Source organism: Dermochelys coriacea, chromosome 13 (genome assembly GCF_009764565.3).
Source record: "Dermochelys coriacea isolate rDerCor1 chromosome 13, rDerCor1.pri.v4, whole genome shotgun sequence".
NCBI classification, from domain to species: domain Eukaryota; kingdom Metazoa; phylum Chordata; order Testudines; family Dermochelyidae; genus Dermochelys; species Dermochelys coriacea.
This window is the reverse complement of record NC_050080.1, coordinates 32,364,889-32,387,202: the sequence shown is the minus strand read 5'-3', so window position 1 is coordinate 32,387,202 and position 22,314 is coordinate 32,364,889. Positions and strand designations below refer to the sequence as shown.

General features: G+C 50.0%; 1 protein-coding gene across 1 annotated transcript; it reads left to right on the top strand.

Moving 5' to 3' along the window:
• The first annotated feature begins 973 nt into the window (after positions 1-973).
• Positions 974-18,042, top strand: EIF6 (eukaryotic translation initiation factor 6). The gene is made up of 7 exons (XM_043495749.1): positions 974-992; positions 1,034-1,154; positions 3,781-3,866; positions 8,771-8,946; positions 12,719-12,895; positions 14,582-14,763; positions 17,697-18,042. Exons 2-7 carry the CDS (start codon positions 1,048-1,050, stop codon positions 17,704-17,706), a joined length of 738 nt encoding a protein of 245 aa, XP_043351684.1. The 5' UTR covers positions 974-992; positions 1,034-1,047; the 3' UTR covers positions 17,707-18,042.
• The last annotated feature ends 4,272 nt before the right edge of the window (positions 18,043-22,314 follow it).

The window sequence follows — 22,314 nt, the reverse complement described above, 5'->3', positions numbered from 1 at the left end:
CCTACTGCTACCGCCACCAGGCAAAGTCCTGCTCCATTCACCGGAAGGCAGCCCATGCCCCAGCAGCTTACAGGCCCCTGATAGCCCTCCGGGCTCTAAATGGTGACCTTTGCACAGCCAAGACTTCCTCACGCTGTAAGCAAGTCGTAGGGATTCATCCAACACCCCCCAGGTAACCCCCCAAAGCATCACTCTGAATCCCCGCCGCTTTTGTCTTCCCCTCACCCATCTCCAGACACTGAGGCCCGGTGGATCTCTGGGACCCGGGGGGGCAACAGACAGGCCGTGCTGCATTTGTGCCAGGGTGGGCCCCGGTACTTCTAGGCTTGGCAGCTCTGGGCTTGGCTGCATCATTTATGAATGTAAAAAAACGGCCTGAGCCCCAGCACCTCTCGCCTTCCACTCCAGGCAGGGTCAGGTCCCCGGTGCCAGTCTAGGGCCGGGGACTGGGGGCGCTTCCCCTCTCCTCGCCGCCTTCGCGAGAGCTCAGCGCCCGCGGCGCGTGGCCGGCCGAAGCGCAGCACGCGCCAGGGGTCGCCGTTACTGCAGGACGCACCGGACCCACGGGACGAGCCAGGCCGCGCGGCGGGGGGGGGGAGGGGAACCGCTCGCCGGGAGCCGCAGGCTCCCAGACCCCACCCAGGCCGGGGCGAGGACAGGGACATCTGCGACCGTCACCGGGCCGGGGCAGCCCAGGGAACGGCGGCCCCGGGGTGAAGGGCGGTCGCTGGCCAGGAACAGAGCCGGGCTGGGAGCCGCCCGCGCCGGGGGCACTCTCGGGCCGGGCCCCGGCCCCGACTCTCAGGGACCGGGCTGAGCCGGGCCGGGGCGGAACTGGGGACCCAGCGAGCGGCTCTCGGGCGACGGGGGCCGAGCTCCCGCGGCCTCGCCGGCAGCCGCAGCCGCAGCCGCCGCCGCCGGGCCCCGCCCCGGGCTGCCTCGGGACCACAGAGACGAGGGGCGGGGCCGCGGCCGCTCCGCCCGCGCGCTTCCGGGGGCTGCCCGTGACGGGGCGGGCTGAGCGCGCGTGTCGGCGGCGCTCGAGCCATGGCGGTCCGCGCCAGCTTCGAGAAGAATCACGAGATCGGCTGCTTCGCCAAGCTCACCAACTGCTACTGCCTGGTGGCCGTCGGCGGCTCGGAGAACTTCTACAGGTCAGAGCGCCCGGCCCCGGGGCCTCCCCGCCTCCGGGGCCTCGCCTCCCGCCCGCCCGCCCGCCTCGCCGGCCCTGGGGCCTCGCCTCCCGCCCGCCCGCCTCCCCGCCTCCGGGGCCTCGCCTCCCGCCCGCCCGCCCGCCTCGCCGGCCCTGGGGCCTCGCCGCCCGCCCGCCCGCCTCCCCGCCTCCGGGGCCTCGCCTCCCCGGCCCTGGGGCCTCGCCGCCCGCCCGCCCGCCCGCCTCCCCGGCCCTGGGGCCTCGCCGCCCGCCCGCCCGCCCGCCTCCCCGGCCCTGGGGCCTCGCCGCCCGCCCGCCCGCCCGCCTCGCCGGCCCTGGGGCCTCGCCGCCCGCCCGCCCGCCTCGCCGGCCCTGGGGCCTCGCCTCCCGCCCGCCCGCCTCCCGGCCCTGGGGCCTCGCCGCCCGCCCGCCCGCCTCCCCGCCTCCGGGGCCTCGCCTCCCGCCCGCCCGCCCGCCTCGCCGGCCCTGGGGCCTCGCCGCCCGCCCGCCTCCCCGCCTCCGGGGCCCTGGGGCCTCGCCTCCCGCCCGCCCGCCCGCCCGCCTCGCCGGCCCTGGGGCCTCGCCGCCCGCCCGCCTCCCCGCCTCCGGGGCCTCGCCTCCCGCCCGCCCGCCTCCCCGCCTCCGGGGCCTCGCCTCCCGCCCGCCCGCCTCCCCGGCCCTGGGGCCTCCCGCCCGCCCGCCTCCCCGGCCCTGGGGCCTCGCCGCCCGCCCGCCTCCCCGGCCCTGGGGCCTCGCCGCCCGCCTCCCCTCCCCAGGGCTCGGCCTCCCACCTTCCCAGGGCCCAACACCCCGCCCCCCTGCGGAAGAAGAGGCTGGTGTTTTCTAATCCGCGGAGGGCTGGGATACAGACCGTCCCTTACCCAGCTCCGGCCTCCCATGGGCCGGCTGCATCTCCGTAGAAAGGGGACTAGAAATGAAGGCGGCAGGCCAGGCCAGGGCGCACCATTAACTCATAGCCCTGCCTCTCGACCCTCCCAGGCTACTGGGCCCCTCTCAGGGGGCGGATTTGTCTTGCGCACCCCAACTTTCACCTCCCCTAAAAACGACCTGCTTAGGGACATAGAAACCGGGAAGTGTCCCAGCGCGCTGGTACCGGGAAACGGCTGCCTTTCTCCTTTTTACCGTATAGTTATAAAAGAAATCAAGTGGAATATAAATAGTGTACGTACATTTCTGCATATAGCGCAGTATGAACAAGTCATTGTCTGCAGGACGTTTTAGTTTGTACTGACTTTGCAAGTGCTTTTTATGTAGCCGGTTGTAAAACTAGGCAGCTATCTAGAGGAGTTGATGTACCCCCTGGAAGACCCATGTGTACCCCTGGTTGAGAACCACTGGCTTATGTAACAGCATTGTATTTCCAGTATTAGTGAGCTGTAGCTCACGAAAGCTTATGCTCTAATAAATTGGTTAGTCTCTAAGGTGCCACAAGTCCTCCTTTTCTTTTTGCGAATACAGACTAACACGGCTGCTACTCTGAAATCCATTCCTTCTGTTTCCTACCCTCTTCTTTGCTTTTTTGACCACTGGTGGCCGTGAGCAGAGGTTTCAGTTGAGCTGCCCACCTGGATACCCAGGGCTTTTTGCATTTAACTTACCAGTAAGATGTATGAGTAGTTCAGACCGGTCCCTCCAGCCTGTGTTACCTTGCATTTGTCAATACTGAATTTCATTTGCCATCATGTTACCCATTCACCCAGCTTGATTATGTCCCTCTGAAGGTCCTCACTGTCCCCTTCAGTCTTGATTAACTTAGGGCATGTCTACATGTACAGCACTGCAGCAGTACAGCTGCGCCCCTGCGGCGCATCTGGTGAAGACGCTCTATGCGGATGGGAGAGAGCTCTCCTGTCAGCATAATAAAACCACCTCCAGGAGCGGCAGAAGCTCTCCCACATACACAGTGCTGTGCACACATGTGCTTATGGCAGTGTAACTTACATTGCTGACAAAACTGTGTAGTGTAGACAAGGCCATAACCTCAAATAATGGTGTCACAGTTTTAGCTACCTCACAGTTCTCCCCTTTATCCAGATCATTGATAAATAAATTAAACAGCAGGTGTCCTAGTACAGGCCCTAGAGGTGTCATTCTTTGTTTTCTAAGCCTTGACTGTACTTCACCTTTCATTCCACGAGTACTTTAGTTTCCTTATTAGCTTCCTATGAGGGTCTTTGTCAAAGGCTGTTTGAATTTATTTGGACTTCAACCAGCCTGTTCTTTATTCACTGTGTAGCTGGCATATTCAAAGAATTCTAGTTCTCATTTTAACAGGAAATTAATTCATTTTAGTTGGGAAGACCGTGTGGGTCTAGTGGACAGGGCACACTGCATTGGGGTTCAGGAAGCCTGAGTTTTATTCTTGACTCTGCCATTAACCTGCTGTGAAGATTTGGGCAAGTCAGTGAACTTCTCTGCCCCTCAGTCTCCCCATCTGTAAAGTGGAGATACTCATCTTTATAAAACAGGTCAGGAACATCAGATCTCCTTCTTAGGTGTATTGACTTGATTTACCTTGGGGTCTGAGTCCCTCTGGATTGAATGGGATTCTCTGTATATGTCACTCTTTGCTTTGCAGCATCATTTCACTGTCTTTCTTATTGCAGTATCTTTGAGGGGGAGCTTTCTGAGACCATCCCTGTTGTTCACGCTTCCATAGCTGGATGCCGGATCATTGGGAGAATGTGTGTTGGTAAGTCACATCCTTCAAGCTGATACCTTTGTGGTGTGCTCTTAATGGGGATTGGGCCAGAACATGTCATTTCACAAGATTCTAGACTCTCATTCTGCAGTATAAGGAAGACTCTGGGTCAAGACATTCTGGATCTGGATCTGCCTAGGAGCCACCCATTCCCATATTGAACAGGGATTAGAGTTTGAGGTTCCAGATGTGACAAATAGGGGATAGTAGGAGGGTTGCAGATATAGCCCCATGGACCCGAAGGGACTTCTTTTCTGACCTCTGGCCAGCAGAGGTTGTTGAGCGGAGCCAGGCCTGAGGGTGGGACAAAGGGGTGGAACTGGGAAGACTTCTTTCCAAAATCAAAAATGTATCAATTTGAGAGTAAAGAAAAGCCCATGTGTGGAGGGAGGGACGGGGGGTAGAGCCTATGCCACATAGGGTTTGGCTTCTGTTGGGGGGGGGTGGGAGAGAAATCACATAACCATTCCTCTGCAGCATTGGGGGAAGTGTTTCACATGCTTCTACTTGTGGGGATGGGGAGTTGCATGTCATGTGTAAGTTTCTCTTACTGATAAATCTGCAGGGAATACCTTGTTTTGATGGGCATTAATGGTTCAGCATCTAGCCATTACAAATACATGTCGCAAAAGCAATATTCCTCCTTTCGCTTGCATGTTGCCAGGGACACAGCAGGACGCAGCTCTTGTTTTTACAATCCATTCCGGTGAGAGGAAAGAGAATGTTTGTCCTTTATCAGTTTCTCTGGAGAACCTTTTGACAGATCTTGATTATTACTGCATGGCACATTAGAGTAATGAAATGAGCATATTTGGGAACACCAGTTAGATTATTAACAGTCTAGCATCTGCAGAAGGGATTTAATGTCTGATTAAAGGGGAAAAAATTGAGGTTTCTGCCCTTTTCAGTTTGTTTGGTAGGGTTTTTGTAAGGAATCTATGCCTTCTCCCCCCTCCCCCCCCCCCCCGTTTATGTTTTATGTTAGAAATTCGGATCCCATTTGCTCTCTGAGACTGCAGTCACTGGGGGACTTGTGAAATCCTGAATTAACAGGCCAAGAAGGGAAAATGAATTTTAATCAACTGTTTTAAAACTGTTTTTAATAACACCTAGTTAACATTTTGAGGAAAGGACACTTTTGTTAAAGGTTCTATCTACACGCTCTGCATAATTAACGAGGCCTGAGACCCAGAAGGCCCTCAGGTAAAACCAGGATAGACCATCTAGACATTCCTGATGGCTAAGGCTGTTTTTAAAATTTTTTTTTAAAGGCAAAAGACTATCTTAAGAAAACAAAGCAACACCTCAAATCATTCCTCTCAGGGACTTTCTCCTTCATAAAGAAGCAACAACAACCAAGGGTACATCTGCACAATGATGATAAACCCACAGCTGGCCTGGGTCAGCTCGTTCGGATTCAGGGTCTGGTGGTCGCAAGGTCCTTCCTAGTGGCCGACTTGGACTTGGCACATTTGGCCACTCGCACGATGGCTACCGCCATAGCCATGCGACGCAGCTCCTGGATTCAGGTCTCGGGGCTCCCGCCTGAGGTCCAGAATACTATCCGTTGACTGTTCTGGATTCTCTTCAGAGCAGACAGACTTTAGATTCCATAGTCTAAAAGACTCACGGGCAACCCTTAAATCCCTGGGGATTCCCATTCCGGCCCCCCCCAAAGGAAGCTGTTCAAAGTTCAGCCCACCCCATGCTTCTACTCTGCTCCTCCCAGGACTATAATAGGAAACAGGGCAGGAGTAACAGGAGGCGCCCATCTCCGTCCTCCTCAGGCCTCAAAACCGAACTTTTGAAATTGCACCTGAGGGTGGTGCACCAATTCAAATTCCGGATGCTTCCCCTCGTTTTGAGAACTGTCTGTCCCATTTCTACTCTGCCTGGTCTCAAATAACCTCAGACTGATGGGTCTTGAGCACTGTACAATTGGGATTTCTCTCCAATTCTGTTCCCTCCTGCCTTCCCACCCACCGTCCCTGTCCCTCTTCAGGGACCCTTCTCACGAGCAACTTCTAGTGCAGAAGGTGCAAATGCTCTTACAACTTGGGGCAGTAGAGGAGGTCCCTCTGGAGTTCAGGGGCAGGGGGTTCTACTCCCAATATTTCCTAATCCCCAAGACCAAGAGTGGGCTCAGGCCTATTTTAGGCCTGCAAAACCTCAACAGATTCATGAAGAAGTTGAAGTTCTGCATTGTTTCCCTGGCTTCCATCATTCCCTCTGGGGGACTGGTACCCTGCCCTCAACTTGAAGGATGCGTACTTTCACGTGTCCATAATCCCATCCCACAGATGGTTCCTATGATTCATGGTCAACAACATTCACGGTCAGCTCACGGTTCTTCCCTTCAGCCTCTCGGTGACCCCTTGGGTGTTCACCAAGTGCATGGCGGGTGTGGGAGCCTTCCTCCAGAATTGGCAAGTGCAAGTATTCCCGTGCCTAGCCTACTGACTAATCTAGGGCCGCTCCCAGACCCAAGTGGAGGACCATGTGAGCCTGGAGCGGACAACGTTCCTCCGGCTCTGCCTCATCCTGAATGTGGCAAAGTCGACCATAACTCCCACTCAAAGAATAGAGTTCATCCGTGCCCTCTTGGACTCCATTCAGGCTACAATCTCATTTCCTTGCCATGAGTGTCGTCATAGAGGATCTCAAAAGGTTCCCCACCACGACGGCTAGAAATTGCCTAAAACTGCTTGGGCACATGGCGTCTTGCACGTACATAGTACAGCATGCCAGGTTTCAGCTCTGTCCCCTTCAGGCATGGCTATCCTGAGTGTATAGGCCAAACTGAGATCACTTAGACAGACTGGTCATGATCGCTCCTCAAGTCCCTTCAGTGGTGGCTCAATCCACAGACAGTCTGCACGGGCATACCGTTCTTCAGCCCGCACTGTCACTAGTCACACGTGCGTCAGCGATGGGATGGGGAGTGCACCTAGGAAGACTCAGGACTCAAGGTCTATGATGTACAGCGAAAGTTCTGCCTGGGACCAATGTCAGGGAGCTGCGTGCTGTGCGCCTCGCTTGCCAGACGTTTCAAACCCATCTATAGGGCAGAGGTGTATCAGTATTGACAGACGATACCACAGCAATGTTCTATATAAACAGACAGGGTGGTGCTCGCTCCTCTCCCCTGTGTCAGGAAGCCCTCAGGCTGTGGGACTTTTGCATTGCCCATTCGATAGACTTGGAGGCCTCAAACCTTTCGGGCTCACCGATCACCTCAGCAGGTTTTTTTGCGGCCACGAGTGGTCTCTCCGCCAGGATGTCACAATCAGCATTTTCCAAAGGTGGGGCTCTCCCCAGATCAACCTGTTTACAACACAAAGCAACAGGAAGTGTCAGCAATTCTGCTCCTTCCTGAATCACAGCCTGGGCTTGCTCGCGGATCCGTTTCTCCTCTCGTGGAAAGGGGACCTACTGTACGCTTTTCCGCCAATCCCGCTCATCCTCAAGGTCCAACAGGAGAAAGCATCCTTGATCCTCATAGCACTGGCATGGCCCTATCAGAACTGGTTCACCACACTGCTAGACCTGTTGGTGGACATGCCTATAGCCCTGCCCATGCTTTTGGACTTGATCACGCAGGGCCACGGCCAACTCCAGCACCTCAACCTGGAGTTGCTCCACCTCACGGCATGGAAACTCCATGGTTAAACCCGTTAGAGCTTGTGTGCTCCGACTCGATTAGGGAGGTCCTCCGTGGCAATAGGAAGCCCTCTACTCATGCCACTTACCTGACTGAGTGGAAGAAATTTTCTATATGGTCTCTACAGAAGAGCACTCCTCCGTTGGAGTCATTGAGTCCCTTCATCCTGGACTATTTACTTCGCCACACCCTGCTGTTTTAGGTGGTGTCATCAATCAAGGTGTACTTGGCTGTGATTTCAGCTTTCTATCCTGGTTCAGCTGGATGATCATTATTTGCTAACCCCATGGTTGGCCACTTCTTCAGGGGTTGGACAGGCTGTACCCTCAGTACCCTCAATGGCAGTTGATTACCCTATGAGATCTTAATCTGGTGCTCTCAAGGGTGATGGGCCCTCCCTTGGAACCCATAGCAATGTGCTCTCTACTTTACCTTTCTTGGAAGGTGGCGTTCTTGGTGGCTATAACGTCAGCCAGGAGGGTGTCTGAGCTCAAGGCCCTGACGTCTGAGCCCTCTTATACCGTGCTTTATAAGGACAAGGCGCAAATGTGACTGCACCCAGCGTTCCTCCTGAAGGTTAGAGACAATGCCGCGTTTGGTAGAGCCATGCCACAGTCTGTAACTCGGTGACCTTTGACTCCTCCTCCGGGGGACTTCTTGGGAGTCACCTACTTGGAATTGACATGAACAAACACTCGTAGAAAAAATGGTTACCTACATTTCGTAACTGTTGTTCTTTGAGATGTTTTGCTCACATTCATTCCAAGACCCACCCACCTCCCCTCTGTCGGAGTAGCCAGCAAGAAGGGACTGACGAGGCAGCAGGTTGGCAGGGACCTATATTCATTGCCATGAAGGCACCACTCCAGGGGGCTCCATGGCCGACCCGACAGATACCGCTCTAAAGGAAAAACCTTCCAATGACTGTGCACACGGCACGCACACACCTACTTGGAATGGACGTGAGCAACACATCTCGAAGAACAACAATTACAAAAGGTAGGTAACAATTTTTTCTGACTCTGATCCCTAGGTGCTGTCTTGTTTTTTTTTTAATGGGAACTTTGTCTCAGTCATGCTGAAGACTGTATGTTGGGGGAGGTGCTGGGTGAGCCTGAGGAACCCCAAGGCCAGCTTGTTTGAAGGCTAAGAAGTGGACAAGCCAGGCAGGTGAACACCTTTGACTTGGTCTGAAGCAGAACTCTTTTTTTTTTTTTTTTTTTTTTTCTTTTAGGGAACCGGCATGGTCTGTTGGTCCCAAGCAGTACAACAGACCAGGAGCTTCAGCACATCCGCAACAGCCTGCCAGACTCGGTCCGAATCCAAAGGGTGGAGGAGCGGCTCTCAGCTTTGGGCAATGTCACCACATGCAATGATTACGTAGCACTTGTCCATCCAGACCTTGACAGGGTAAATGGCTTTTATTCTTTTACAAGTTCAGTGGAGACCTTTAAAGTGAACCCTGCCCTAGAGCTAGACCTCATAGTTATTGGGGTTCACTAGGAACATTTCCAGTTCATGCCAAGTAACACAAGGCTGCATGCTAATAGCGCTTGACAGCATGGGAGCCTGCTTTACTTAGCTTTTCATTCTTCTCAGCAGAGGAATGGCAGAGTTGGCTTGTGCTCTAAAAGGTTGCCCCAAGATTCAGCTTTGACTGCCCCTCATTCTCCCTTTCACTAATCCTTATTTATAGGGCAGATAAAAACACAAGCTCTGCCCTGAAGAGTTTACAATCTAGTGTTCAACATACAGACAGTCCTCGGACTTACGACACAATTGGTTCCTGAAAATTGTGTCGTAAGTCATAACTCAGAACCGCAGTCCACCCCCTTGCAGGACTGAGCATCGTGAAGTCAAAACCAATTGTCATAAATCAAATCAGGGTGTCAGTTCAAAGCGTCGTAAGTCAAATGTCATAAAGTCAAGGACTGCCAGTACTGGGACTAACGGCGAGGTAATATAATGAAGGAGAGCAATGATGACCGTATCAGGTGGTTCTTGAGGCACATGTGCATCTGGATGGCTAAACTGCAACTGATTGCCCACAGTGCTTCCAGTGAAAAAATGTGGATGAGTTGGATTTTAGGGGGCTTTGAGTGAGGGAAGGGGTGATGTGCTTGTATCCTGATGTAGAGCTTGGAAGAAAGCAGAGAAATGGAAGTCAGGGACCAAGAAGCACAAAGGCGGTTGAGGGGGCAGAGTAAGAGATTAAGTTACAGGCATAGGCAGGAACAGAGCTGTACACAGCTTTGAAACGAATAGGAGAATGTGATGCAGTTGAGAACAGGCAGTCAAAAGAGAGATGCAAGGAATGGGTAATAAGGTGAGATTTGGCAGGGCAGATCATTGGAGGCAGTGTTTTGATTGGATTGGGGGCACAGTGTGGGTGCCAGGGAGTTCAGGCAGAGGAAGGTTGTGAAATGTAGAAATGGGAGAAATTACAGAGTTTTAGCAGTTGGGCTTGAGGAAAAGCTGCTAAAACCTGAATTCTTTGTTTCCTTGCTAGCAGAGTGCAGCCAGTGTTGTGTTGGTTTGTTCCTGCCAAGTGAATTTCCACCCTGCCTGGGAGCCCACCGTCTGCAGGTTTAGCCTTTCCAGCACTTCTGTTCTCATTAAACAAGTTCATTACTGCAAATTGATTTGGTTCTTGATCTATCAAATTCCTCTCCTGGGGCCATTTGTCTCCTTCACTGCCTCACTTAGGCCGTTTCTCTCCTTAGGCAAGATTCATATTTTTCCTCCCCAGGTCATGTAGAGGTCCACCAGGGTCTCCAGTGGGACCTGTGTCCCTAGGTGAAGGTGTCTAGGAGAAGTGAAGTGCAGGGCCATAGGAGCCCCTTGAAGGAATTGCTCCTTGTTTCGTGTGCTGCTGGGCATCTTCCACTCTGCCCACAAAAAGCTGGTTAGCAAACTGCCCACGAAAGCGTGTTCTCTGTCATACTCGGTCTGGGATGATCTTGTGGCTGAAGCCCAGTTCTGCAAGTCAGGAGACTTGATTCTGTTCTTAGCTCTGCCTAAGACTCCCTGTGTGATGTTGGGCTAGTCATTGAGCTTTCTGTATTCCAGTTTCTTCTTTGGGAGATAATACGCCACAGGTGTCTTAATCATTCAACAGATCAGTCAGGATCAGGGCTACATTGTGCTTGGGGCTGTACAAACGCAAATGAGGACATGGCTCCCTGCCCCAGAAAACTTACAGTAGATGAAGAATCTAATGCTCTAACTTGAAAAATGCTTTGAGATCCTTGGATAACAGATGATGTACAAGTTCAGAGTATTGGTGGAGGCAGTATTTGTTGCTGTGTTCTGGTGTCCGAGTGTCTTTCCTTGCTAGGCTGTTGCACAACCGATGTTCCCCTCCCTCCGCTTACACAAGGTTATGAATTGGACAAGTAATCAGAATAATCAAAAAATAATCAGATTTGTCAGTGAGACCTGTCAGACTAGTGCTCACTATTGGATTTGGTATCCATGCTTGAAACAAGAGACAATGTAATTCTTCCACCTGTTCCCATTGAGCAAGTACATGTTCCATTCAGCACCTGAACTAGGGGGAAAGGTTCTCTGTCCATGCTGGTGATCTCACCTCTAGAACTGTTGTTATTGCTTGTTTTACAGTAGCACCTCAGAGACCCCATTGCGCTAGGTGCTGTATAAACATAGAACAGAGACAGTCCCTGCCCCAAAGAGCTTCCAATCTGAGTATAAGGCAAAAGACAGTTGTATACAACAAACAGGTTGGGGGTAGAAGGAAACAATGAGCCAGTATTGGTCAGCATGATGGGCAGTTGTCTTAGGCCACCCGCTGCCTAACTTCAGGTTTTGGAGACATCACAGCAGAAGGGAGTATGAAAGAGGACAGGGAGGAAGATGGCTTTGTGGTAGTTTAAAATTTCTCCCGTATGTAGGGCAGCATGGGTGATAGTAGGAGATGCTTGTTTGAAAGTTTAACAAGTGGGTGGTAGAGGCTGGCATTATTGGCAGAATGGAGTTGAGTCAACATCTCGGGAGCATGTCAGAGATGCTAGCTTGGGTGGGAATAGGCTGTGATGGGCCTTGAAAGTGAATGCAAATAGTTTGTGTTTGCTGTGATGGAGCAGGGGGAGCAAGTGAAGGGATGCAAAGAGGGGTAACAGTCAAAAGGAGGTGCCAAGAAAGCTTACCTTTGCAGCCATGTTTTGAACGGATGTAAGTGAGGTGAGGAGGGATTTGTCAAGGCTGGAGCAGAGCAGGTTGTAGTAATTGAGATGGTGAGAGGCTAGACAAGGGCTTTAGCTGTGTGGCTGGAGAAGAAGGGTGGTCTTAAGTCTTTTGCAGGAGAAAGCGGCAACATGCAGACACATGGGTGTGTCAGTCTAGAGGGAGGGCCATGTTGAAGATGATACCCAGGTGACAGGGAAGATGGTGGTGGTACTCACAAGGAGAGGGAGCATTTTTGATGAGAGATTAAGAGCTCTGTTTTGGTCATATTGAGTTTAAGCTGACAGCTGGTCACTCACCAGGAAATCTGAGACACCGGCTGAAGTTTTAGATGGAATAGAAGATGACAGGTCTGGAATGGAGAGGTGGGTCTGTGAGGAATCATAACATAAAGATGATAGTTGAAGATTCATAGATTCCAAGGGCTGAAGGAGCCACTGTGATCATCTAGACTGACCTAGAGACCTTGCACAAAATAATTCCTAGAGCAGGTCTTTTAGAAAAAACATCCAGTCTTGATTTAAACATTGTTAGTGATGAAGAATCACCACACCTTGGGTAAATTGTTCCAAGGATTAATTACTCTAATTAAAAATTTACACCATATTTCCAGTCTAACTTCAACTTCCAAAATGACCAAGTCATGGACGGGCGGGTAAGATTGAAGAGGAGGAGCATGGTTGAATGTGTTGAAGTCGACCGTCGGGTCAAGGAGGAGAATGATGGAGTGCTAATTGTTTTTTTTTTTTTTTTTTTTTTTTTTTTTTTGTTGTCGGACCTAACAGCAGGTGTAGTTAATATACCTACAAAATGAAAGTCTGAGCTCTTGAAATCAGAATAGGTTCTTCCAAAACACCCTGAGCAAGTTTTCTCCCAAGCATAGCTCTGCTCCCAGCTCAGCTCGCATGGGGTTTCTACATAATATTCTGAGATAACATTTGTGCCAAGGACACACACTTCTCATTTTATGTATTTACAGGAGACTGAAGAGATTTTGGCAGATGTGCTCAAAGTAGAAGTTTTCAGACAGACGGTTGCAGGCCAGGTTCTGGTAGGAAGTTACTGTGCTTTTAGTAACCAGGGAGGACTTGTGCACCCAAAGACTTCAACTGAAGACCAGGATGAGCTCTCCTCACTGCTGCAAGTCCCACTTGTGGTAAGGCATTTGTAGACTTGTGCCTTCTCTCGCCCTTCGCACCCCAGAGTCTTCTGACTGTTGGAGAGATTTGGATCTTCACAGCTGTACCCCTTTCCAGCCTCCATATTGTGTCCTGCCCCCAGGTGCATTGTCTGCCTCGTCTAGCTTTTATCAAGCAGCTGTAGCATGTGGACTTGTTAGTTTCACCGCTGCCCACCTGAAAAGAAGCTGTGCCCTCTCCCTGCTGCTAAAAGGCTCTCAGTAGTGTGTCTTTCCTCCTCCCACAAATAGCTTCTCAAGTCTTCCGGGTACCAAATGTCCCAACTGCCAAAATCTCCCACTCCGCTTCTAAAATGCAGCTGTATGTTTCAGTGCCAAAGTCTCTGGCAAACAAAGTTGGGGTAATAAAATAAATGTAATTATTATCAATGTGAACACTGCTGTGACCCTGTGCTGATGGCACTGAAGGGAGGAGATGGCCTGCAAGGCAGTACCACAAAGTTCTGGGTTCGCTGCCTGAGTGAAGTTGAATGGGCTGCATAGGACACATTGCCTGTTCACAAGGTGTTGCACTCTGATGGCAAACAAGAGAGATCTGCCCTATAGCATGTTGTCATCCTATTGGAGCGTGGGGAAGGAGTGATGTGATTTGGCCTTTACTGGCCTTTTAAAAATTCCAGTGATAGAATTGTGTTCCCTTTGAACCACGCAGTGGCAAGCTATTCCCCAGTCTGATTTGTGACTTTCAGCATAGCTGTAGAGTTTAGTTTCCCATCTGTTGTGTTCTGCTTGATTTCTGTGCAGTTAATTTCTCCTCTGAGTTTAAATACTTCTTTGCATTTGCTCTTGTTCTGCTTTTCTTTCTTTAAAGAGGTCAGCTGTCCTATTAACACCTTACACTTTAGAAAAACTAAATTGATTTTCCTCCAGCAAGAGAGAGCGAATAAGTTTGTCGCAGCGCTGCCTTCAAAAGCTGTCTGGTTTTATTTGTAGCTTAGCATTGCTAGTTCTCTAGTTCAGTAGTTGCTTTAATTGCTTTGGAATCAGAGGTCTCTGTAGTGTAAATCTGGGCTGAGAGGGGAAGTGACAGCTCCTGCTCTGGGACTACATAGGGAACCCACTGCTTCCCAGCCCAGTCACCAGGCCCTAGGAGCACTGGGCAGTGTTTAAGCCAAAGGTTAGAAACCTGAATCAGGAGCTGATCTAAAGTTTAGGAATTGAGCAGGGGGGACAAGAGGTTGGACCTGGGGAATAATGGCTGTACGTTGTTTCCTGTTCTTCAGGACCTTGGTCCACCTTTCATCAGAAGTCTTTAACCTAGAAGAAAAGCTGCTCCCAGTCACCACTGTCTCCTAAACAGAATTTTAAATAACCAAATATTACATTGTCCAATTATATAGATGCAAATAGTTGAACTAGCATTACCCATATAGGTCTGCTTATGGATGGAACCCACATGAAAAAAACTACCGTTCTTCAGCCCAAAAATGTGTCCTGTCAGAGGAGGTAACATTTTCAAACGAGATGGTCTCTCTCATCTTAAATCGTGGTAGCCATTGTGGTGACAGGAGTCTGTGGGATAGTTTGGGCTGGTGCCCTTCCCTGGTGACTAGCAATGCGATAAAGTATAATTGATTAACGGTTTCTGTTGCTGTCACTGTGGTCTTGTGCTGACCCCTTTCTCTCCCTGTTTGTTTTTGCCAGGCTGGAACAGTAAATCGTGGCAGTGAGGTTATTGCTGCAGGGATGGTTGTGAACGATTGGTGTGCCTTCTGTGGGTTGGACACAACCAGCACAGAGCTATCGGTTATCGAGAGCATCTTCAAACTGAATGAAGCTCAGCCAAGTACGCTTGCTACCAGCATGAGAGATTCCTTGATTGACAGGTAGGTGGGATCGCATTCTGTGCATGTGCATCTTCAAAACCTGCAAAAATGTTAGCAAAGACAAGCTGGCCAGGATTCATTTCTTGCCATCGGCTTTTCTTTAGATTCTACGTTTTGCCAAAAATTAAAAAGATACAAGCTCTCTTTTCTTTAATTCTTCCTTGTACCTTTTTCTGTTAGTCACTTTCATAAGCATGCGTAGGGCTCTTATTACCTCTATGATGATATAATGGGAACCTACTAATTCTCACTATAATTAGTTTCCAAGCCCTGTCCTCAATTTTCACATGCTCATCTTCTAGAAAATGTAGTGTATGGGCTGAAATTTTCCAAGCTAGTTTCCCCCTGAAGATTAATTTTATTTTTGAGCAAAAGCCCTTCAGCTGTTTTTGAGTACAGTGAGTGAAAAGTACAGTCATTACAAGCATTTTGACCATACTGTTTTAGACATAGTAAAACAAAAATGACTGAAGCTTGAACTTTGGCCTGGATATAGTCTTTAAGGACTAGCACCTTTGCTTGGTTTGCAAGGGGAAAAATTGGTTATGATTAACCAGAAGTTCTAAGCATTTGAAAACAATGTGCTGAAGATATGTGCTAGATTTTTTTTCCCATTAAACCTGTATGTATGCATGTGGATGCGTAGCTAAATAGTGCTGTTCTCTGTGCATTGTGACATACAACATTCATAGCTTTTAAAATGACTGAATTGGTTTCCTTCAAACTGGGCTGGAATTCTGGAGCTGTGAGATCTGCAAAACTGTCAAAGTTTGACCAATCCAAGACTCTAACAGGGTTCAAAAAAGAACTAGATAAATTCAAGGAGGATAGGCCCATCAATGGCTATTGGCCAGGATGGGCAGGGATGGTGTCCATAGCCTCTGTTTGCCAAAAGCTATCAATGGGTGACAGGGGATGAATCACTTGATGATACCTGTTCTGTTCATTCTCTCTGAAGCACCTGGCATTGGCCACTGTCAGAAGATAGGATACTGGGCTAGATGCACCTTTGGTCTGACCTAGTATGGCCATTCTTGTATTCTTCTTGCGTTCTTATGAATAAAATTTGATAGTTTAAAAATTCTTCATGTTTAAATTTAGCACATTCATCTTTCCCAAGGCCATCCTGGCTGGTACCCTCCAGCCCCTTTATTTCCCCAGTTTGTGTGTTTTTCAAGGCTTTTATCCAAGTTAAACTAATCTAAGACCTTAACCATTTACACAGCTGTGACTCTCCCACCAGTTCTAGTGATGACTGTCGTTGTCACCACTTGTTACTGTTGATGGATGAGCACCCACTGTGGGACATTGGTGGGAGGTTTTTGCAATGCAGATGCAGCTGTATAGCTTGGGCCCGACTTTCACCAACTGGGCCTGTCACTATTTGAGGACTGATGGGGACTTCACCGACGTGCTAGTAGAGACTGCTGAAGATCTTGGATTTCTCAAAAGTTCCCAATTAAAAAAACGCTTTTGGGCCCAGCAATGGGTCAGATGTATTTCTGCTGCCTTAAACAATGTACTTCCTAGGTGTAAGTGTGCTGTCCCTTGTCCTGACCTGAGTGGTGTGGGGCATCATGTTCCTCCCCAGTGGTGGCTATATAGGGGTCCTTGTATATGAAGTTTATAAGGGGTTTTGGAATCCTTTGAGATGAAAGACCCTATGAAAATAAATTTTCTGAATGAGCTGGAAATTTACAAAGGCTAGGAACCAAGTCTCTTTACCTGCCCTTATAGTTATGATTGTACCCCCTTTATAACATGACTAATGTAATGCCCCTCTGCCATGTACATTGGCCAAACTGGACAGTCTCTACGTAAAAGAATGAATGGACACAAATCAGACGTCAAGAATTATAACATTCAAAAACCAGTTGGAGAACACTTCAATCTCTCTGGTCACTCGATCACAGACCTAAGAGTGGCTATACTTCAACAAAAAAGCTTCAAAAACAGACTCCAACGAGAGACTGCTGAATTGGAATTAATTTGCAAACTGGATACAATTAACTTAGGCTTGAATAGAGACTGGGAATGGATGAGTCATTACACAAAGTAAAACTATTTCCCCATGGTATTTCTCCCTCCCACCCCACCCCCCACTGTTCCTCTGATATTCTTGTTAACTGCTGGAATTAGCCTACCTGCTTGTCACCATGAAAGGTTTTCCTCCTTCCCCCCCCTGCTGTTGGTGATGGCTTATCTTAAGTGATCACTCTCCTTACAGTGTGTATGATAAACCCATTGTTTCATGTTCTCTGTGTGTGTGTATATAAATCTCTCCTCTGTTTTTTCCACCAAATGCATCCGATGAAGTGAGCTGTAGCTCACGAAAGCTTATGCTCTAATAAATTTGTTAGTCTCTAAGGTGCCACAAGTACTCCTTTTCTTTTTATGACTAATGTGGTACCAGAGGTGTGTGGACAAGCTACATAGACACGTCCCTGCCTGAGTGCTCACAGTTTAATGGCTGGGTCCTCTGGTTCCATTGTGGTTTGTCTGTCACTCCAGTTGAAAGGTCCCCTTTTATGCCAGCCCACAGGAATGGTCCTTAGGGATATCCAGTGAAACAGTTCTATGCTGCCACCCCACAGCCCCTGGTTTAATGGGTGGCTGTAACTGAGCATAAGTTAGAGCAATCCTGAGGGTGCTTGAGCTTTCTCTGGGAGCTATGCAGGTCCCCAGGCACGGCTGCGAATGCTGGAGATGTTCTTGCTGGCCTGGTGAATCTGGCTGCGAGCTGTCGTTCAGTCCAGTGCACTGGTTCAGTATTACTCTTGATTTATGTGCCTTCACGTTCTAAGACTGCTAACCCTCAGGAACTATAGGGCAGAAAGCTGGTAAGTGAAGAGATGGATGTGCCTGCAGCTGGAGATGCTGACTGCCCTTACCTGCTCTCCGTTTGTTAAACCTGATTTCTGTTTTCTTTCTAGTTTGACATGAGAAGTGCTGCTCTGACTAAGGAGCAGAGTGCCAGGCTCCTGTTTCATCTGCTTTCTGGATTACAGACACCAGACCCCTCTACTGTCATTTCTGTGGGCCCTGCTGGGAGGATGCCACATAACCAACATTTTTAATGTTCTGTTTACTACATCCTACTATTAAAAACTGGCAAACAGCATGAATGAGTTATAAATATGAAGTGTTCTGTGACCCCGGCTGCCAATTTCCAGTCTTTGCAGTGGTCTCAGCACTGCAGGAATCTGTAACATTAGAGCTTCCCTATTGGTGAAGCTGACTTGGGCTCTTACAGCAGCTAAAGATGCTTCTGTTCACACTGCAATTCTGGTTTGCCTCTCTTTGCATTGGGCTGTTTACTGACCACCCCACCCCGAGGGATTTTTCTCATAGAAAACCATTTCTGTTTATATCACACAACTATATATTTTAAAACACACATAAAATGGCTTAATGAAAGAGCATAATGCTTCCTCTCTCCTGTTGCTAGACAGTTCTTTCCAGACCTGTTGGCCATAGGCTGCTTTGCCCTGGCGCTAGCTTTACAGAAAAGGTCTGAGGTTGCAGGCACCAAAGATTGTGGCTGTGTCTGGTGTCTTTCTGAATTCAGTTGTTCTCTGTCCCTGGCTGACATCCTGAAGCTGTCCCTATGGTGTGGGGAAACAAGCGTATCAAAGGGCAAGTAGGTGTCAGTTCTGCTTACAAACTCAAACCTGACTCATAAGGGACAATCCAGGAGTGATAAGGAACCAGTTGGGTAGCCAGGGCTCTGAAAGCAAAGGGTGCCTCTGGGATTCATGTTGGAGAGAAAAGACCAAGTGTCATCCCCGTCCCCCCCCAGCTGTTCAGTTCATGTAGCCTTCTAACATGGGAGCAAATTGGCCCCTTGCCCACATAGACAGCGCAATAAAGCCTTGGGAGAGCTGCTCCTTCTTAGCTGTCAGATATATGTGCTCCCAACACCCTCCCAGGCTGCTTCTCATTGTCTCCTATGTCACATTGCAGAGGAACTTCTGTTACAAACCTGCTAAAGACATGTCTGTGATCCCCATCAGGGCAGCTCCTGCGAAAGGAACTGCAGTTAGAGCAAATGGCTGAGAGTCTTTGCCTCTGGAACTGGGCTCTGCCCTTCTTCCAAGGTGCTTAGAGGGCTCTCTCCCTGGTCTCCTTGCACCTTCGACATGCTGCTTTGGTGGGAGGAGGAGGTTGGTCCATGGTCTCCTCACAGCGTGTTTGTGTGATTTCTTGGGAGTCTCCAACTATCTGGCACGTAAGTGGGGGGTTGCCCTATAGTTAGAATTTCCTTTCCAAGCTGTCCTGGTGCTCCTGCAAGAAAGGCACGGAGGCAGGTTGGCAACACTGCTGAATAAGTTCATTGGGGAAGAAAATCAGGAAGTTGCACCCTGCTGAGCAGGAGCAGGCTTCAGAAGAACCCAGGCCTGTCCCTCAAAACCCACAAGGCGATTGGTGCAAAAGGAGGTAATGGGGTGGATAGGGGCACTGCGTGTGGGACACAGCCAGCATCCGCTCTCACTGCAACATGGTCCTGGCTCCATGCTGCTCTGACACCAGCCCAGCTGTTCTCTGCTCCTGGCAGCCCCAGTTCACAGGGAGGATGGGCCACCGGGCTTGTGACTGCCTCATTGGCCTGCATGCCCTGTCAATCTAGCTGACTTGGAACACTGGCTTCTCCTCACTGGCCCTGGGGATTGTCAGTATCACGATCCTGATGCCTCTTTGGCCCGCCCTTTTTCTCCTGGTACTGGGAGAGGGCCAAACAATCCCTCCTCCCCCTGCTAAGTTTCAGTATGGAGCCAACAGCCCCTTTACACAGAGATGAAGGGGTATAGGGGGAGGCTGTGACATGGGGATGGGAAGGTGATAAGGGCAGTGTACAGATGCCTCTGCAATGCGGAGATGGAGCTGTGACCCAGGTGGAAAAGTGAAAGGGAAAGCAGGGAGGAGGGGGCTGTGACCCAGTGCTGGGAGTGGGAAGGGGGGCAGGGCTGTGAATGGGGAAGGAAGGAAGTAGAGTGGAGGCTTGTGTTTGTTGGGAGTTACAGAACGGACTTATTGGGGGCAGAATTTATTTCCTGGGGGAGAGGTACAAGTGCAACATCCATTCAGGGGCGGGGGGGGGGGTTGGGAGATTGCAGTGGTGTTCCTCCCAGCAGGGGACACTGTTGTGGGGATGTTTTCAGCAGGGGGCACTACTGCAGGAAAGCCCAGGAAGTTTGGAGGGGTGCCCTATTGAGGGGTGGTGGGGAGAAGGTGGCTCTGTGGGGGAGGGTCCAGGACCCTGTTGGGAGGGGCACTGCACAGAGGGGACTCTGGGGACAGGTGGAGTTGAAGAGCAATGGCTGTAGGGGGAAGGGGAAGGCCAGAGAGGCCAATGTGATTTCTCGACAGAAAATGCCTTTTCCACAAAGGAATTTGCTGAGACTTTTCAACTGACCCCAAATATTTCATTTGGAGTCAGGTTGACATGAATAGAACTATTTCAGTTTGGGTCAGTTCAACATAAATCCAAAGTGCTGGGTGCCTGTCTCTACAGGCAGGATTCCCCGGTTGGACCACATCTCCCACTATGCACTGGGGCCTTCCCGCTGGTTGAGCTGCTGTGGTGCATCATGGGAGAGGTGATCTTGCAGCAGTGCACAGCCCACAGAGAGGACCTGGGGGGGTGGGTCCCATGAGGCTCTGGGCCAGCTCAGACAGAGGCAAGTCAAGATTGAACTGACCTTCCTGTTCTGTGAAAAATGGTGCTATTTTGGCTTTGTCTCAGTTTGCAGCAAAGCACATAGTGAAATGTCAAAATTGCCCAGGGCCGGAAAGCCTGAGTTTTGATCAGCTCTACGTGTGAGAATGTTTGCTGAAAGCCAGCAAGGGGGGGCTGCAGGCTGGGAAACAAGCCCCTGATCCTGCATTGCAGCCACCCAGTAACTGCTGCCACAAGCTAAGTTGGGGCCATGCAGAGGAGTGTAACCAAATGTCTCATTAGCACCATGAGTATGTGCTTACATTTGGGTTTCCACTGACACCAATTCTAGAGTCCTGTATGGATACAAAAATGTGGAACCACAGCCAATCTGCAAAGACGGTAAACAAGACAACCGCATGTGTGGCTGCAGATATCCACGGATAGAAAGTAGGTGGCTGCGGCTTTGCAGGGCTCGACTCCTACCCTGTCTGTCTCAGCTTGTGCTCTCGCGAGTAAGGGAGCACAGATGCAAGACTAACAGTGACTGCAGAGCGATGCAAGCGTTTACATGCATGAGATTGGGATGGTCGCTTACGCAGATCATCCCAAGCAAATGCCATTAAACCCTCCATCCAGATACTACACCACACAATCATGTGTTTTTAGATATCAGATAGTTTACAGAAACTCTAGTTTACATATGCCTTAAAAACTCTGGGAAACATTTACTGGCACTATATTTCATATCGATAGCCAGCTGGCCATAGCAACATGAATGCAATTGTATGGATCAGAGGGGAGAGGGAAATAGTTGATGTATTTTAAAAACAATAGCTTTTCCATTCATATTAAGGTCAGAGATCTTGTGATCTACCAGGGCTAGAACAAAATGTTGCATTTCAGCCTGACCGTTTCCAAGCTCCCATTTTAGCAAATGCAGATGTGTAAATGTAAAACGTTGCACACAGTTTTGCGAGCACTTGTAGTCCCAAAATATAGGTGTCAACTGTGTGAGTCCCAAAGTGTACCCACAAATGAGGGACAGTGGCAGAAGTGACCTAAACTGTGCCTGAAAAAAACTTAAAAGCAGAAATTGTGGCTATTATTCTTTATACCAGTATAAAATCATAGGACTGGAAGGGCCCTCAAGAGGTCATCAAGTCCAGTCCCCTGCACTCATGGCAGGACTAAGTATTATGTAGACCAGGGGTCTCAAACATGCAGCCCGCAGAGTTATTTCCTGCAGTTCCGCTATAGGTGCCAGCTCCACGGGCAGCCAAGCTCCCCTCCCTCAAGTGCACCACGTCCCCACTCCTCCACCTACCTCCCAGCGCTTCCCGCTGCCAAACAGCTGTTTGGCGGCGCTTAGGACTTTCCAGGAGGGATGGGGGAAGAGGGGGGGATGTGGCATGCTCATGGGAGGAGGCGGGGTTGGGATTTGGGGAAGGGAGTTGGAATAGGGGCAGGGAGTGGGCGGAGTTGGGGGGACTTTGGGGAAGGAATGGGGGCGGGGACGTGGTGGGAAGAGGCGGGGCATGGGGCAGGGCCTCATGGATGGGGTGGAGAGGGGGTGGCGCTTTAACCAAAATAATTCTAAAAGTAAAGGCATGTTTTGTCGTTTGAGTGAGGTGCATTACTGCGTGGTTATATTTTGTTAAAACCCCTCTTCATATTACAGTTTTTAAAAAGTTAATACATTGACTTTTAATAGCATACTATATTACGCTTCATTTTTTACCATATTTTTATATGAAAAGGTTTCAGTGATACGGCCCTCGGGCCAATGTTCTAGTCCTCATGTGCCCCTCGTGGTGATTTGTGTTTGAGATCCCTGATCTAGACCATCCCTGACAGGTGTTTGTCTAACCTGTTCTTAAACATCTCCAATGATG

Coding starts and splice junctions, on each gene's coding strand:
- EIF6 (XM_043495749.1), top strand. CDS start 1,048: ATGGCGGTCCGCGCCAGCTTCGAGAAGAATCACGAGATCGGCTGCTTC. Junction 3,867..8,770: donor CATTGGGAGAATGTGTGTTG/GTAAGTCACATC, acceptor TTTTTCTTTTAG/GGAACCGGCATGGTCTGTTG. Junction 12,896..14,581: donor TGCTGCAAGTCCCACTTGTG/GTAAGGCATTTG, acceptor TGTTTTTGCCAG/GCTGGAACAGTAAATCGTGG.